A 17,780-nucleotide genomic window follows, 5' to 3' on the forward strand; every position below is an offset into this window, starting at 1 on the left:
TAAAACATGGCTCTTTTTATTAAGAAAAGGAAAGGAAAGGTTAGCCTATGGAGCTAAAATTGCTTTTTTATTTCTTTCACTTCAGCTCTTTATGGCAGCACAGAAAGAATATTTTGAGAGGTGGGATTTTATGCTGACCCTTTCATTGTCAAAACTTGAGTGCTCGGGAATGTGGTTTTGATAAATTGATCCTGTATTCCTAATCCCTTTTCTTTCTAGCTGCAGTTCTTGTGTTTCAGAATTTAAAGGGAAGCCATTACCAGCAGCCAGAGTGTTAATATTGGTGTTAGAGGAAAAGTGGGTGGAATAACAGATGCAACTCCTGTGGCTCGAACACAGCTACCGTACCACAGAAAAATCAAAGGTTTTATACCACCACCCCTCCATCCAGACAAGCAAAAAGCATCATGTGACACTTTCCAGACTGGCAAAAGCAGTAGTGGGCATGTATGGGGCAGGGGTTAGAGCCCCAAAAGAGCCGTGTGTGTCAGATGGGGAGCTGTGCATGGCCATATTCAATCCTCAGGCCTACCAGCTTACCCACACCTGTACTAAACAGAAGGAAAAACCACACATCTTTTCTTCAAAACTGACTTTATTAAAGTGCAACTGAGGGCTAGGGGCAATGGGTCTTACAACAAAGCGCCATCAGCAGAGGAAAAATAAACATACCCCTTCAATTTATAAACAGTAGATGAGGGAGCTGGTAACTCCTTTTTAACACTGGAAATAGCAAGTTTTTTTAATTCATCAAATGGCACAAAAGGCTTCAGACAGTAATTTTGAAAATGCTGTACTTGCATAAGGAATTAGAAAAATGCAGTTCCTTGAACACTTAACTGATTTGCATGTCACATCAGTATTTCAGAATGCAAATTTGCTGCTTATTGAAAATCAACCAATTGTTTTAGGAATTCACTAGAAGCAAACACAATTTTTTTTCTAAAACCTAGTCATAACTCAAATCCTCTATGCTTTTGTATGAACAGGATTGAAATAGGCTTTTAACCCATATGCTGATGAGTTGCTTTTACAGTTTTGGAGCTCTATAGAGGGGATAAATTGTGGTTTGTTATATAGCCTTTCGTTTATCTCATCTCTTTTGCTCTCACAATCAAAATCCATAATCTTTTAGAGTGCAACCAAGCTTCAATCTCTTCCAACATAACTTAAAGCATTATCAGAGGTAAAATAGGTTCTACTTAAATGAGCAATGTCTGAAAGTCTGCATTGGTTTGGTCTACAATTCTGCTAGGACAGTTCCTAGACAAAATTTGCTTTAAGTCCTCATGATCAGTAGTTAGAGGGCATCACTTAAGGAATAACAATGTAATCAAACTCAGCTTTCTAGCCGTGGAAATAAAGAGTTCTGGGGTTGATATATGAAGTATTACAAGACAAACCTGCTTTCCTTTAACCACAAATTAAGAGAATTACTGCAGCAGCTGCAGGAATAGCCTCCTCCCTGTTGCAACTAGCTTCTGGGAAACATAGTTTTTCCAGTAGCTACTGCAGTTTTAGTATGCAACATATCAAACATGTCTCCCTGAAGCTTCCCTGCTGCTGCCAAACAAGACTGCTACAGCACCAGAAATCAGTGCAGGAGTGGGTGAGAGTTAGGGAATCAATTTTAGATTTACTGGGATAAAAGTCCAGCTACTTCCTGCTTTTCTTTTGTTCTTAAATAAGTAACTGGGCTTATTTCAGCCAACTCTAATACAAGCCACAGGGAGCAACACACCTATCACCCCTAAGAAAGGTGGTCAAATTAGACTTAAGCTGCTGCTTCTTGCCTTGTTGCTTGCCTGGACAGGAAAGAGGTTTTCAATGGCAGCCACCTGCCCACTGGATTTTTTTTTGGGGGGGGGGGCTGAGAGAGGATGGCAGCCACACTGTTGTCTGAATGTGCATTTGTGGCTTGGTTTGTATGGTACAGTCTAATAATTTTAGTTGTTCCAATGCAGAATTGTAGACCACCCTGCTCATAAATAGTACAGTATATAAATGGGTACCTCTAGGTGACACAATTTCACATGGAATACATTTCTAAAAGTCCACCTCTATGCCTGTTACTGCTAACATAATAACACATATGTTCATGATTTCTCCTAAATAGTTTGTTTGCAGCTCCAAAAACCATATAGACTCCAGCCTGTTGCCTGTGCTATATGAACATTAACCCTGAGAAGTACTGTTGCCAGAGTATAGAATGTTAGTTGTTAATTTATAAACAGACTAGCCCTTCTCTAGTGATGCTTCAAGAAAAGCTGTGAAATAACACTGCTTCAAAGCATCCATCTCACTGCTAAAAACAGACATTCGTCTGAACCAACTAAATAAATGTATGACTATATATCACAGAATAAGAGAAATTATAGTATGAGACACCTTTACCAAGTCCTATTTCATCTTGAAGCCCTAATATCTTCAGGAAAAGACTACCCCCCACACACACTTATTTCAGAAACCTACAGAAAATAGAACAGATTATTACTGGTCAATGGTTGAAAGTGGCAGTTCACAGTTCTACACCCTTTAATCTTTCATCTAACGTTCTTTTTAGCATTTTGAAACTAGCGAAATTAACAGGTGAAGAATACCAATCTACAGTTGCCCATTGTCTCTCTTGCCCACCCCCGGGCCAAACACATGACCTTAGTATTGGAAAAAGAAAAACAGTACCGGTTTATCCTAATTAATTTGTAGTGCCTGCTAGAAAAATGAGAATTTGTATTGGCAATAGCCCTAGCAGATAAGGGAGGGGCTTATTTCAAAGCATGCATAACTCATATTTAAGAGGGTATGTAGTGGAGAAAGAAGAGTTTTGCAAATATGCACACAGAGGAAACAACATCCATTTCAAACCATCAAATTTATTGAGAGCTATAGACCATTCCCGTCTATTATCGGTTGAATTGGTCTAATACTAGGGCATCTCTAAATACTGAGAACCCAAAATGGTACTATTGAGCTATATTAACTCTTGCAACAATGCTAATATCTAATGACATAGCAGCTATGATTTATTTTACCTTCCTCCAGCATGGGAGGTTTTTCCCCAAAGGCTTTTGGAGCTATAGCTCAAGAATACTCACTATTGGACAATAGAAAGCAGGCAAATATAAAAAAGGAAAACTGTTAAAGCCCATTGGAATACACTGAGGCACTTTATTCTGGAAAATGGGTAACAAAGACAGCACTAGAAAAAAGCATTGGAAATTACCTAACCAGGAACTCCCAACCGCCATGGCAAAGTTCCCATCCTGCTGAATCAAAAAGCAAAAATTCCCATATGGTTAGAGGACACTTCACATACAGCATTTGTAGGTGTGCATGTAATGTGGGAAGATAACCTCTTGTGTGCACAAACTATGTATTATACATGCATACTCACCAGGGAGGCGAGACTGGCAGTGGCTTCCTCTCAAATAGCCAACCGATAGTAAACCCAGGCTTTCTAACACAACGTGTGTAAGGATACTTCCGCCCTACTTCACAATCATTAGAGCCAAACCCTCATCAACTTGGCTACTGTGCTAAAACTATGGCTGACTGCAATTACTTTTGCCATCAGACATCCTGGATGCTCCAAACAATCAAGTGACCATTATAGTAAGATGGAAGACAGTTTTATGGTAAACAGGAATGCAGACTGTCATACTGGCAACTATCACTCATTAAATGTAAATCAAAACTACACTGAATAAGGGCCTGCCCAGTGAAGTTTCAGGAGTAAATTGCAATTACAACAACATGAAATAAGTAATAATAAATTTGAGATTTTGAAAGGTGAATGGATTAAAAATGAAACTAGGCTAAAGCTCAAAGACTCTTAAGAGTGTCTTTCACCTCCTTACTTTCCCTTTAAATTGCATCTAATTAAGAGCCTAGGGCTTGCCGATTAGAAGGTCGGCGGTTCAAATCCCTACAACGGGATGAGCGCCCGTTGTTCGGTCCTAGTTCCTGCCTGCCTAGCAAGTAAAGTCAAAGTCAAAGTGCAAGTAAATAGGTACCACTCCGGCGGGAAGGTAAACGGTGTTTCCGTGCGCTGCTCTGGTTTGCCAGAAGCGGCTTAGTCATGCTGGCCACATGACCCAGAAGCTGTCTGTGGACAAATGCCGGCTCCCTTGGCCTACAGAGCAAGATGAGCGCCGCAACCCCCACAGTCGTCCACGACTGGACCTAACGGTCAGAGTTAACTTTACTTTTACTTGCATCACATACACTGAGACCTGTAGCAATTTGCTACATAGTCTGTCTATGAATTCTAGGAATGGCTATAGGATGCTTCCTGTGGCAAAAGAGCATATTCTATTTACTATCACACCCCTAAAATGAATTGAAATTGTTGGTTTTTTGTTTGTTAAGAAGCAATTGAGCCTTAAGAATTTTTGCAACAAAAAAATTCAACACAGGTCATAATGAATAGGCCACATGTTGCCAAGACATTGCCTCCAAAATGTAACGTGTTAACACACGCACTGAAGAAGAAAATCACTGCCACATGATGAGTATACATGTGTTAATTTGAGATGATGATTCTTTTATTTACAATACATGAATGGAGAAGTTCAGCCTACAAATGTGGTTGAAGGGAATCTTAGGAATTTCCTGATCATCTGTTCTGCAGAGGGTAACTGGAAAAGGCAGCTATGGCAAGGAACTAGAGAAAACCACTACTCAACACTTTCACATTCCTAAATAGCACTATAGTAAAGAGGTACCTGATTGCCAGACAGGTAATCATATCCAATTAGTACAGGAGAGGGGGGAGGGGTTCATTCGGCATCCTTTGGTTAGCAGAATAAGGAGGGGGAAAGTTTGAATATGTCTACTATGGTGGAGCTTGGATATTTTAAAAAGTTTTAAAAAGGTCATATATTTTTTTACTTTTGATTTATACACATCTCAGCAGCCCAAACAAGCTGCAGCAATCGCTTGAAGGACATGAGAGCTTCCACTCCATAGAGCCAGCAAACACCAACAGAGTAATATTTAAATTTTGTTTCCATCTCACACACACAGCACCAAACACTGATAAGACATATCTTATTTCTTTCCTCTTGGGTAGAAATCATACCTGGCTGGATTAAAAATAAACTTTCCACAGGTAGCTATTATCTGGCAAGTTTACATGACTTACTGGCTTTCAGGTCACCATTCACTCTACAGCCAAAACCAGGCAAACAACTGGGAGGGACAGCACAATGCTGCTTCGGTTGAACTACGTGACTTCATTTCTTTGAAGACCTTGTGCTTGGCTTTTTATCAGTGGTCAAGGTCAATTTAAGGCTAAGCGTCTTTCACTCTTGAATTTGTGCAAACACAACAGGGAAAAGATGTCCAAAGCAGGTGCTTATATTTTGACTTTGCAAGTGGTGCCAGTTCAGCTTACAACTGCTGAACATTTCTCCTTTTTATTCATCAGAATGATAAAAGGGTCTCTTTGATAACTAAACAGATATAAAAAACAGGATGCATTAAAAGGGCAAAGGGAGAGGGAAAACACAAAAGTTGCAGAGATCAGATACACATGAGGGATCAAAGAATATGTCTTCCCACCAAACTCTTATAATTTCATCCCTGCATGGGAGACTATTGCTTTACCCACCCAACATTAAATAGCTTTAAGAATTTCATTAAATATATATGAGGGGGTAGAAAAGGTATAAAGCAAAGAGGTACAGTGGTACCTTGGGTTACAGACGCTTCAGGTTACAGACTCCGATAACCCAGAAATAGTACCTCAGGTTAAGAACTTTGCTTCAGGATGAGAACAGAAATCGCGCAGCAGTGGCACGGCGGCAGCGAGAGGCCCCATTAGCTAAAGTGGTAGCTCAGGTTAAGAACAGTTTCAGGTTAAGAATGGACCTCTAGAAAGAAAGAAGTTCTTAACCCGAGGTACCACTGTATTGAAGTAGCACTAACCCACTGGGGTTTAAAAGAGATCTGGGAGGTCAAGAGGAGCTGTGCAATACCTGAGGAAGCCGAGACAAAAGAGCTACCAACCTCATGCTACACTGAGCCTCTCATTCAAGAGGTTAAAGGGGAACCAGGAAGCTGCAAGAGCAGCTTATGGAAGGGAAATCTCCAGGGATAACAACAAACTTTCCTTTTCCCCTGGAATGTTCTGTGCCGGTTTCCAGTGTATAAGCATCCCCATTTCTCAGTTATACATACATATTAAATGTGCAGGGGTTTTCAAAATGACACCCCTATATGTTAAACAGGAAGATCCGATACCAGTCCACTAAAAACATGATTGTCCCCAGGCTTAGCTTTATAGTGTACCCTTGGCCCATCACCCTTTTTGCTACATGAATTTCCCATTAACAGCAGGCACCACAACCCTCAGCCAATGCAACTAAGTGTAGATTCAGGCGCTACCTCCTTGAGGAGAGGCATTCACTACTTCTTCCTCAATGCTAGTGCTACACCTACTGCCACAGCTAGGATGGCCACTGCAGCTGCCCCACCATATAGTAGAATTGATTTGCCTTCTGGTAAGAGGATGGGTTTCTCCTCTCCAGCAGGAGTCTTCTCTTCCTTTTCTTCAGAATAGCTTCCCTTTCTGGTCTTTATTTCTTCTTCTGGAGGCAGAATTCTTTCAGGTTTGGGGGTAGCTTTTTCTTCTGACTGGACAAGTTTACTCAAGGCTGGAGCTTCAGGTTCTGGCAGCAGCACCTCTTTCCCCTCTTTCTGATGTTCTGTATGTGAAGGTGCAGAGGGGCCTGGCTTTTTAAGAGACACAATTTCAGCTTCTGGCTCCAGCAATGCAGTTGGAGGTTCTGGGGAAGCAGACTTTGCAGGGTCAGCCTGCAGGACCACTTCTGACACCACTGTTTCCTCCACCCCCTCTGGTATCTCCTCCTTTTCAACATGAACAATATCAGAGTTTGAAGAGTTATTTTCACTCCTTTCTTCCCCACCTCCATTGCTGTCCAAACTCTTCACTTCTTCAGGATCCATAGCCACTTGCTGCCAAGACTCAGGCCCCAACGAGACAGGTAAGCTCTCAGTATGCCAACTCTGACTAGCCGACAAAGAAACTGGCAAGCTCTCCGACTGCCAAGATGTTGTCACTGTGGGTGACTCAGGAGGGCTCACCTGGCCTGAGTTGTCACTAGTTAGGATGTAGATGTCATTGCTATCTTCGGCAATTATTCCGTGGTACTCCTCTTCTTCAGAATCCAAACTAAAAACAGTACCCTAGAAGAAAAATGCACATAATCAATGAAGTTAGCAGCACTTAATTTTACATGATACAACCATATTACAGAAGAATGGTAGCCTTAATTCAGAACGACCCAGAGAAAGTATAATTGCTACATATACCGTATTTTTCGCCCTATAGGATGCACTTTTTCCCCTCCAAAAATTAAGGGGAAATCTGTGTGCGTCCTATGGGGCGAATGCAGGCTTTCGCTGAAGCTTGGAGAGCGAGAGGGGTCGGTGCGCACCGACCCCTCTTGCTCTCCAGGCTTCAGGAAGCTATCAGCAAGCCTGGGGAGCCCGTGGGAGTTCCCGCAGGGCTCCCTAGGCTGCGGATAGCAGCCTGCTGCGCGGGGCGGCTGTAGCTGAGCGCCCCGCGCTTCGGGCAGACAGCGGATAGCAGGCTGCCCAGAGCGCGGGGCGCACTGAAGCCGCGGCTGGGGGGGGGAAATATTTTTTTCCCTTTATCCCCCCCAAAAAAGAACCTAGGTTCGTCCTATGGGCTGGTGCGTCCTATAGGACGAAAAATACAGTAGTTGAACAGCCAATGGATACAACGGGTTTCCACCAAAGTGCAGATGCATGCAATTATGGGGGGGGGGGAGAGGCAACAAAACTTTAATACTTAAAGAGGTTTGCATATTGTAAAAACTAAGTATTGAACAGTAATTGTCTTCTGTCTGGTTTGAGACAAAAGTATTGTACTTGGATATGGGAAAGAGACCTGGATTCAGTTCTCTACTATTATGAAATTCTATGTGTGTGCATGCACACAAAAGTCAGGATCACTCACCCTAACCTATTTCACAGGACTGTTATGAGCATAACACATGAATCTGATGTACATTATTTCACAATACACATGCAGCCAATCAGAAGCTGTGCCTTGGTTCCCGAACATTTTGGAAGTTGAACGGACTTCTAGGACGGATTCCGTTTGACTTCCAAGGTACAACTGTAGTTCTGTAGCAATCTCTCACATACTCTATGGTGAATGCTGATTCTATTAGGAAAGTGCCTCAACTGAAATTGTACTGCATAGGAGTTACTTTTTTATTTCTAGAAATCTATTCAAGAGTCACCCATAGACATAACAGAATTTCTTCATAACTTATAAAAATTCAAAGCCTATTTGAATTAATTGAACTTTTTAAAAAAATAATAATAATCTGGTATCTGTATAGAGAGATGATGTTAATATACAAAGAATATTGGAGCATTGCTAACCAGAACCACTCAGGCATCCTTCAAGCAAAGCTCTCAGAGCTTCTGTTGATGGCTGCCTTTCACAACTATCCATCTGTGCTAATGGAATGTGGCACATGCAGAAAGCTGCATCGGGGCTGGACTGCCACCACACAGAAAGTAATTACTCAGTAAATCCCCATCCACCCTCTTTCCGTGCTGATCAAGCTGTCTCATGAGCTCAGGAGCTTTATGGTGAAGAGTACATGTTATTCTGCTATGAATTGTTCCCACTCCTCTGCCCTCTTCATAGCTCCAGGCTAGCTTGCACTATTCACCCTTGCTTCAGCACCAGAGTCATGTAAAACAAAAATCAGAACACAGAGCACTATACTGCAGACAGGCCCTCCCATCAGATGTTTGTGATATTCTAATCAACAATGAACCTGCATCAGAAAACCAAAGGAATATTGAGAAGAGGTCTGCACAGGTAGCATCAAAGATATATTAGTAGGTTTTTTTAAAAAAATAAAAACAAGTAGAGTATGTTTTAAAATAAATCAATACTAAGAAAGAATAAAAAATGTGTTAGGCACCAGAGGCCTAACTTCTGAAATATTACTTCTAGAGAGTTGAGTTCAATTAATATCACTCCCAGTGTCATTTCGCTTATATTGTTTCATACAACTTAACCTTATTGGCCCTGTATTTTACTTAATTGAGGACACAAAACTTGCCCAGGGAAGATCATTCTACAAATACTAAGTTTCTGCAAAACAATTTTGCTAATTTTTGAAGACAGACACTCTGATGCAATTATCTAGGCGGTTTCATTAAATAATCTAGTATCTGACTTGAAAGATTATGCCCCAAGATGAATAACATTAAGCTGTGTATACTACAAATGAGAACATTGTAAGTTGCCTTATAACAAGTCAGATCATTGGGTCCATCTTTCTTAGTACTGTTGACACTGACTCGCTTTTACACGCAGAACATGTGCTCTACCACTGAGCTACAGCCCTTCCCCAACAATGAGTGTGGAATTCTCAGTTACATGTAGCCAGCAATACTACTCAAATAGATTTCTTAGCTTCATAAAGGAAAGTTGTTGTTACCTCCATTTCAGCACAAACTGCACCACAGGCTACAGAATCCTTTTATCTGTACCACATGATCCACAGAACAGGCTATTTTATGCCACTTGAGGTGTTATACTTAATCTTCGTACATCAACAGTGCTGTTCTTATCTGAAGGTCACACAAAGGTCTTCAGAGTGCAATTTAACAGCTTTCAAATGTGCCAGGAATTAGCAGTTAAAAAAAGAAATAATGGAAAAGATAGAGCCATGGAATATTAAGTAGCAATGAAGGAAAAGACATCTTAGACAATCTCAAATTTGAGAGTGCAGGCTCCTGAAGAGGTTGGCTTTCCAGGCTTGGGGGTGGTGGGGAGAAGAATAGGTTAAGAGGCTGCTCCCCTAGGTGTCAGCTGAAGGAGTAGGAACAACCTCAATAAGAGAGAGAAATAGACACTATGGAAGGGGTTGAGACACAGAAGAGTGTAAGTGTGTGGGATAGCAGGCACCGAGGAAGGTGGGTGAAGCTGTCTCTAGTATGCAGTGAAGCAAGAGAGTGCTGAAGGTTATGGAGTCTTCTCTAAGCCCAACTTTATTTTGTCCTAATAGGATTCTTATGCTTTTCATTCACTGTCCTGAGACTTTGGACATAGGAACAGGTTACAAATATAAACAAATTTAAACTGCATATGCAGGATCCCAATGATTTGTTTTAGTATTTCAAAACAGTCAAGAGTAAAAATGCTAAGTATCAGGTAGATCTAAAATTAATCAGTCACGCTACCCATGCTGCTAAAAACAAACACTTGCTCATTTCACTTAGAAAAGCATACAAAAAGACACAGGAACTCTCCTTCCAGGAGCAGTTAGTCTGTACAAGCAACACTACCTATTAAATAGGACCTCCCCTTGTCAAATACAGTGTTATGTACTACATATTTCAGTCCACAATATTCCATTTTCAAGAAGAGAGGAGAAACTAAGTCAAGAGGTAAGCCATCTAAAACAGGAATTGTTATCTGATACTGAAATCTGCAGTAGACTCCTTTATAAAAGTCAATAATGTCTCACAAGCCTACAAATCTCCAGCTAGCATTTATTGATATATCCCTTCCAGCAATTATTATTTTAAAATTACACCATCCATTATGTTATCCTGGATTCCATTATCTCACTTCTGTAAGCAAGTGAAGTCTGAATAAAGGTACATTCTTTTACTCTCTTACAAAACGCACTCTCCAACAAAGCATGCTGCTATTTTAATACATTGCCTAAAGATTTCTCCCTTGTCATCCAGAGTCAAATCTTGGAATAAAGAACCAGACAATTTTGTTTTTTCACTAAAAGTATGCCACTATTAATAGTCTGAAGAGCAAGATGCTTAGAGGTTTTACTACACTGAAGCAGAATATAATTTTTGTTAAGCAAACAAACCTTGGTGGAAGATCCTGGTTGTCTTTCTAATAAGAATGAAATTATCAAGTTCAAAACGGAAATGAAGTTTGTTCTTATACCACTACCATCAGAGTATAAAACACAGCTACTTACCACCAACTTCAGTTTTAAAAACTGAACGATTACTTTACACTTCTAAGGACAACAACAATGCCAAGACTGAAAATAAAACCCAGAGTCAAGCACTAGGGGAAGTAGCCTGCTTTCCGTATCATTCTATAAACTCAATCACAATCGCAATGGCAAGGAAAGCAATACTTTAGACTTTAATTGTGCATTGCAGCTTCTTTACAAGTCAAATGGATGTGCAAGTTTCCAAAGGCATTTAATTATACTTTCATGCAGAGATTATTAAAGCAGAACAAGCCACAAGCATGTAAACTGGTGACAAAGCAGAATAACAACTTTTAAGCAAAAATAGTTAGTCATCTCTCTTCTCAGATCTCCCACAAGTCCTTTTCAATGTGGATGAAACACTGGAAATTAGGACAAGGTTGACACTTTTAAAGCATAATTATACTACTTCAGTAGTAAAGTCTTACCCAAACTGACTGTTCTTACTCTGCACTTTTCCAAGAGAAGTTTCTGATGCAGCAGACACAGCAAACAGAGGGAGAGTGAACAGAGAAAGGGGAGGGAGTATGCGCACTGCACATCAATTTGTTTGTGCCCTAATACAGCTTCAGGGCAAGCTGTAGAGCTAAGCTGCTGCCAAATTAGAATGAACGTTTTTTGTTATGACCCAGTGGAAAACATGGAACCTTTCTGTGACTCTTCTGGTTTCCATCAACAATGTCTAGAGAGCAAGCTATGTCTACAAAAATGCTCAGAGCTAGATCTCTGCCTCTTATGATTAAAGAAGTACACTGCTACCTTGAAAATGAATTCAAAGCAAACCAATCTACTGCCTTACAAGAAGAGAAGTAAAGCAAAAGTATATATTCTGCATTGTTCTTATAATCCTTTTCAAGTTCAGTAACCAACAACATTGCATGACTCTGTTTCTTTTAGGTCAGAAGCTATTGCTTACATATGCAAAACTTTATGAGAACTTAGAAACTGCAACTGCATTTTGATTCTTCCTGATATTGAAATTACTACAAAAGCAGACTTAATGCAGATTTCACTGAAGAACGTTACTTGTTACTCACTGCTCACACTCAAAATGTGTGCAACACAACTTCTCATTAGAAAAGGAAAAGCAACATAGAAAAAATGTCTGGAAACCATCAGAACAATGAAAAGGAGGACATTACCTTTTTTAATGTGCTACATTTAACTTTTATAGTCTTGCAGCATAATCTTATGCAGGTCTATTTAGAAACAAGCCTAGCTGAGTTCTATGGGACTTATTCCCAGAACCAATCTTCTTCTTAAAGGTTGCCATTTCTGCAAAAATCCTCCAAATATCAGGAAATCTACTCTTGACTGATGTTCCATTACACAATGATGGCACTGGGTGATGAATCCGACATTAAGATTCTATATATTCAGTTTGTAGTATCTTATTGCTCCAAGTGTGTTCCATGTTGCATGACTATTTTTTACTTCAGTCTACAGTGGTGCCCCGCAAGACGAATGCCTCGCAAGACGGACAACTCGCTAGACGAAAGAGTTTTCCATTTTGGAGGTGCTTCGCAAAACGAATTTCCTATGGGCTTGCTTTGCAAGACGACAATGTCTTGCGAGTTCCTGCTGGTTTTTTCCCCTCTCCCCCCTTTTTCTAAGCCGCTAAGCCGCTTATCAGCTGATCTGATCAGCAGATAAGCCGCTAAAAACCGCTAAAAGCCGCTAATAGCGCTAATCCGTCAATGGGCTTGTTTCGCAAGACGAAAAAACAGCTAGACGAAGAGAATCACAGAACGGATTCTTTTCGTCTTGCGAGGCACCACTGTAATTATTTTCCTAGTCTACAAAATAGCTCATTCAGTCTGGATTATTTCCATTTACTAAAGCTCCTGAGGTTGTACCGTTTTTTGCCACTGCTTCCTCTGTAGAAAGACCTGATGTTTGCACAAAGTTCTAAATCTATAGAAAGACTATTTGTGACTTTCGTGCAAGGAACTGGGAGACCCTCATGACATACTCTTTAATGACTAATGGAACACAGAGAGTTAAGACATTCTTAACTAATCCATTCCTTGCCTCTGCTGGAGTAGATGAATATTTAAGTGATTTTAGTCTTTAAACAGCTTTTAAGCTATCTCCTACCCCCCAATACACATTGTTGTTTCTTCTTCCTTGGATAGGTTCACCATGACCGGAAATTTAGGAGGTCTAGCTGAACCTTACACATTGGGATTAAGCAGCTCAGGGACAGTACCACAGCTAATTCTCCAATTCTGCTGTGCTACCATTACTGAACCTTGTGCATAATGACATGAAGATCAAGATCAAAATACCCAAGATCTTACTCTTAACCACAGAGTAGTTAATCATGGCAACTTTTATTCAGTTTAAAAATTATCACCATTTCAATTCTTTCTTCACCTTTCCTGCACCATTTCAAAAATAGCTCTGCCCTGTTGGTTATGCAGCTTCTGTCAGTCCAATTTTATGCCTGGCTAGAGGTGAATAGATAAGTGCATGGTTCATGGAACTGCCAAGTCAACTACAAACAGTCACACAGTGAACATTCCCTCCCTCTTAGACACAGCTAGGCTGCTGTGTGTTTTCAGAAGCAACTATGCATTGTGACACGCATGTTTATAAAAGGCTTTACAGAAGTCGTTGAGGTATGGAACACAGTCTTCTGAGGGTACCAAAACATCAAAAGAAACAGGAGGGCACAATGCAAGAAGTTATCTACTGGCCAAAAACAAAAAATCTAAGACATTTCATTAAATCAAGGCCCAAAGCATAACCAGATGTAGGAGTCATTGTTTATTCTGCAGGAAGTGGAAGTCATAAAGGCATAATCTAAACACCAGCTCTTGCACCAGGCAAATATGCAATTTGTACAGTCAAGAAACATATTTATTCTTATGAGAAAATAAGGGCACAAAGAAGATGAGGGTGAGGGGAAAGCCCCTGGTAAAACCACTGTTTGCACCCTCCTAGTACACTTTACAAAATCAAAATATGAAAAATATATAATTTTAAAGGTTATTAGTATGTTTTTGCTATTTAGATTTTCTAACCACTGAACAGCTTTACTTTCAGAATAAAAACAACTTGGGAGTCATTTCACTAATCCCAGATTAATTCTGTTTAAATCTGGCAGTGTTCTATCTCCCAGAGAGGAATAATCTGTATGCTCACTGTGCTCCAGTTCAACTATCAAGTTGTAAGAAACAGATGGGAGGGAGGGGGCCTGGATATTCTTAGAGGGTTTCGTTGTACCTTCAAAACAGAATTTTCAAATAGCACTTTAAGTAGAACCCATTTTTTCTTAACCCATTTCACACAGGAATCTAGAGAAATACAACTTAAAGCACTCTGAGAAATTCAATAAAATTAAAACAAGCTCAATCTAAATGCATAATCTGAATTTGTTCATGACTGTGAGGTAGCTCAAGTCTGCTGCCCCACGAAAACAGAACTAAACTCATATGAAGACCAATGCATTTTAATTAAGATCAATTTAAAAATAATGCTGTTACCTTTGTTCTTGTTCATTATCCTAAATAATATCTATATGTTCTGCTATGGACAAAAAAATCAACACTGATTTCCTTTGAACAGTTAGTAAATCTTAAATACAACTGTTGTACAGAGAGATGCACATATCTGTTCATCAACTCTGGAGGAAGATACAGTTGGACATTTAACTTCCTTACCCATCCACCTTGCTGGATGATATAATCTGCAACATAGTCTTCCAGGTAGGTCACTCCAAAATTCAGCAGTGCCCCAAGTGGTTCTTTGCCCTGTCTTGTCAGTTCCATCAGGAATCGCTGAAGGATCACCAGAGGCACTAAAACCTTGGGAGTGAAGAGTGAAGAAAGGGTAGGCGAGGAAGAGACATGATGAGGAATTGCAGTAGTTTGGAAGAAAATCCTGCCACTGTACCAAAGAGTGCTAAATACATTTATTGCGTAAGTACTTTAATTTTGCATGCATGGACATGAGATACAAGCATGGTGGGAGGGCAGCTTTGAAGGAGGCAACATTAAGCCCATATAAATATAAATATTAATAATCTTTTTCAAGTACTCAGTTAAGAAAGAGAATACATAGAACACAGAACCCTGGCCAAAAAGCAGATTAGTCAGTGGGTCAATCTAGTCTCAAGAATCAGGCAATGAGTTCTCAATTCATCATTCCCTACCTCTCACTACTTCTTGGGCAGGTAAATGAGTTGCTGCTACTGTTGCAGGGTCTCCACTGTTTAAAATGAACAGGCGGTCAGGATGGTAACAGCAATTTGAAAGGGAGGAGAATAATGGACCTAGGTATCCCTTCTTCAAGTGACCCAACGTAAAGTGGACTGGAAAGTTTTGCTGCTGTGCTACATTATAATCTTCAAACACTCCATACAACACCAAGAAAAACAATTTCAGTATCAGCTTCAAGGACTTTCAAATGCAAAGAATGCATTACTGGCAACAGGGTAACATTCTGTACCTTCTTTAACAGTGACTTTTCAATTAAATCACCACTATCTGATCAAATTTCTGGAATTACCAAGCGATACCACTCTCTATTTTTGACTTTATCCCAAAGAAGAGTCAATACTGATTTATCTTCTCTTGCAAGATATTCCAACAGACTTGAAAGAAATTAGCTAGCACCTAAAAGGGTATTTTTATGTGAATATCTGTGATGAGAGAAAGTCAATGCTGTCTTGGAGTCTTGAAGCTTCAACCCAGAGAGATCCACTTTACTCCAAATAAGCTCCCTAACACGAGTGGTAACTATGGCTCTCTCCCATAGGGCCACCAAGATACTAAGCCCTTTCATTATGGGCTTTTAGCAAACATAGCACCAAGTGACAGTATCTTTTCCATTCAATCATAAAATAGAATTGGAACAATTAGTACCTGAAATAAATATCTGATGGGCTGAAAAGAATCTATTTGAAAACATTCATTAAAAACTAATTGATGTACTATATGTCTAACCCTTTAAGAACCCGGCAGCTTCTATGAGATTGAAATGTCTATGAGTGCTTCACAAGGAAAAAGATGGGCTTATTTCTGTTAACAGAAAACTGGATACAACTGGCTCCTTCTGTGCTATGCATTTAGAGTGAAATAGTCATGCTTTGTTCTCTCTGAATGCATTTGGAATCCATGTCTTCAGGAAAGTCATCCTGTATACATTTACATGGTTGTAACCCCCATAGAATACCCCAGGGCTGACTTCTATGGAAATACACACCATGTTGGACTGTAACCGTGACCTGAAGGATTATAGGGAGAGGAAGGAAACCACAGCAACAACACCAAATGCTTGGCAAAGGGAGATCCATCTGGATATGGGACATGGATAAAGTTGTAAAAGTCTGTGCTGGGGTGGGAAGAAAAATGCTACTGAAAATGCAATTTGAGCACTAATAGAGATACACCCATCAGCCCCACTACTATACCAATGGAGAACCCTATCCCCTACAAAGGAAAGAATGAAAACCATCTGCATCTCTGCCTCCTCCTGCTCAGTCTAAGGTTTGTCTCTCACCCATACACCAAATTTCCTTTTCCTTAATGCAAAATGTCACGTTCAATTTCTGTTGTGGATGCTATATAAAATAATTATACAGTACTTACAAAAAATAAAAATCATTCAGATAAAGTCCCTTCCTCACCTTCATCCTGTTCAGCAACAGTAATTATTTCCCTTTCCCTTTGTCATTTGGACAAATTATATTTATACAAAAGAAGTTCAGAGCCATAAGAGCAGTTTGAGTTTCCTAGGCCAGGTTCCAAAGAACCATAAACTAGTTCCATGAGTCCGAAAGTGCTTTCAGGCCCGATTTGTTTCCTTAAACAATAGCTCCCTATACCAAGTGACCTTATTTTGAAACTCAGGAGAGTTTGTAAGCTACTCTGATGTGTTACGGTTATCAGATGCTGAAAGTGAAAAATTCCACTGGACTAACACAACCCTTTCTGTGAGCCAAAGTATTTCTTTGGATTCCAGCTCTGGTATCAAAAAGTTGTAACTCAGTAGAGAAAGATTTTATCAGAATGCAATGTTTTTTGTTGTTTTGAAAAAAGAGGAACATTTGCCACCTTCCAACTATAGCTGTTTTATTTCCTCTCAACCTAGAAGACACTCAATAAAAAAACCCAATCAACATTTGGTTTGCAAGAAAGCAAATGACATTTTTAGCTCCTTGCAGGTAAGTTCAAAACTTTTAAAGATTTCTCATGGTGACTTTTGTATTCTCCTTTAGTTTATCAGTTTAGAAACTGTATAGGATGGAAGGATTCTTAATTCTTTTCATTTCCCTTCAAAATCCTCTGTTAAAGGGCAGGTTTTCAAGAAAAATAGCCACTGGGTAAAAGTGGTAATTCCAATAAAGATTGTTTTCAACGCAACCTGTTTTGCAAGCTTTATCTGCATCAGCAATCATGTTGTTAGAGTATGTAGTCAAAAAGATGTTACAGAAAAGTCTATAAATTGCAGACACTGCATTTTCTAAAAAGACTGGTAGAGGTATGGTGTGATCACATTTGGAATACTGTGTACAGTTCTGGTCACCTCAAAAAGGATATTGTAGTTTTGGAAAGGTTCAGAAAAGAGCAACCAAAATGATCAAAGGGACGAAGCAACTCCCGTATGAAGAAAGGTTGCAGCATTTTAGGACTTTTTAGTTAGAAAAAAGGTGACTACGGAGTGGTAAGACAGAAGTTTGTACAATTATGCATGGCATGGAGAAAGTGAGTAAAGAAATGTTTTTCTTCT

General features: G+C 39.8%; 1 protein-coding gene across 6 annotated transcripts in view; it reads right to left on the reverse strand.

Moving 5' to 3' along the window:
• Positions 1-577: 577 nt before the first annotated feature.
• BCL2L13 (BCL2 like 13) overlaps positions 578-17,780 on the reverse strand; it is a 41,814-nt gene continuing 24,611 nt past the window's right edge. For 4 of the 6 annotated variants that reach the window (XM_081210310.1, XM_081210311.1, XM_081210312.1 and 1 more), the window contains exons 6-7: positions 14,711-14,854; positions 578-7,209 (exon numbers count right to left, since the gene is read on the reverse strand). In XM_081210310.1, coding sequence (XP_081066436.1) covers positions 6,409-7,209; positions 14,711-14,854 — 945 coding nt within the window. In that variant the 3' untranslated portion in view covers positions 578-6,408. Of the gene's footprint in view, positions 7,210-13,801; positions 14,274-14,710; positions 14,855-17,780 lie in introns of those variants that run through there. The other 2 variants (XR_014012106.1, XM_081210314.1) reach the window with 2 other exon arrangements.

This window comes from Podarcis bocagei, assembly GCF_964188305.1.
Source record: "Podarcis bocagei genome assembly, chromosome: 10".
Lineage (NCBI taxonomy): Eukaryota > Metazoa > Chordata > Lepidosauria > Squamata > Lacertidae > Podarcis > Podarcis bocagei.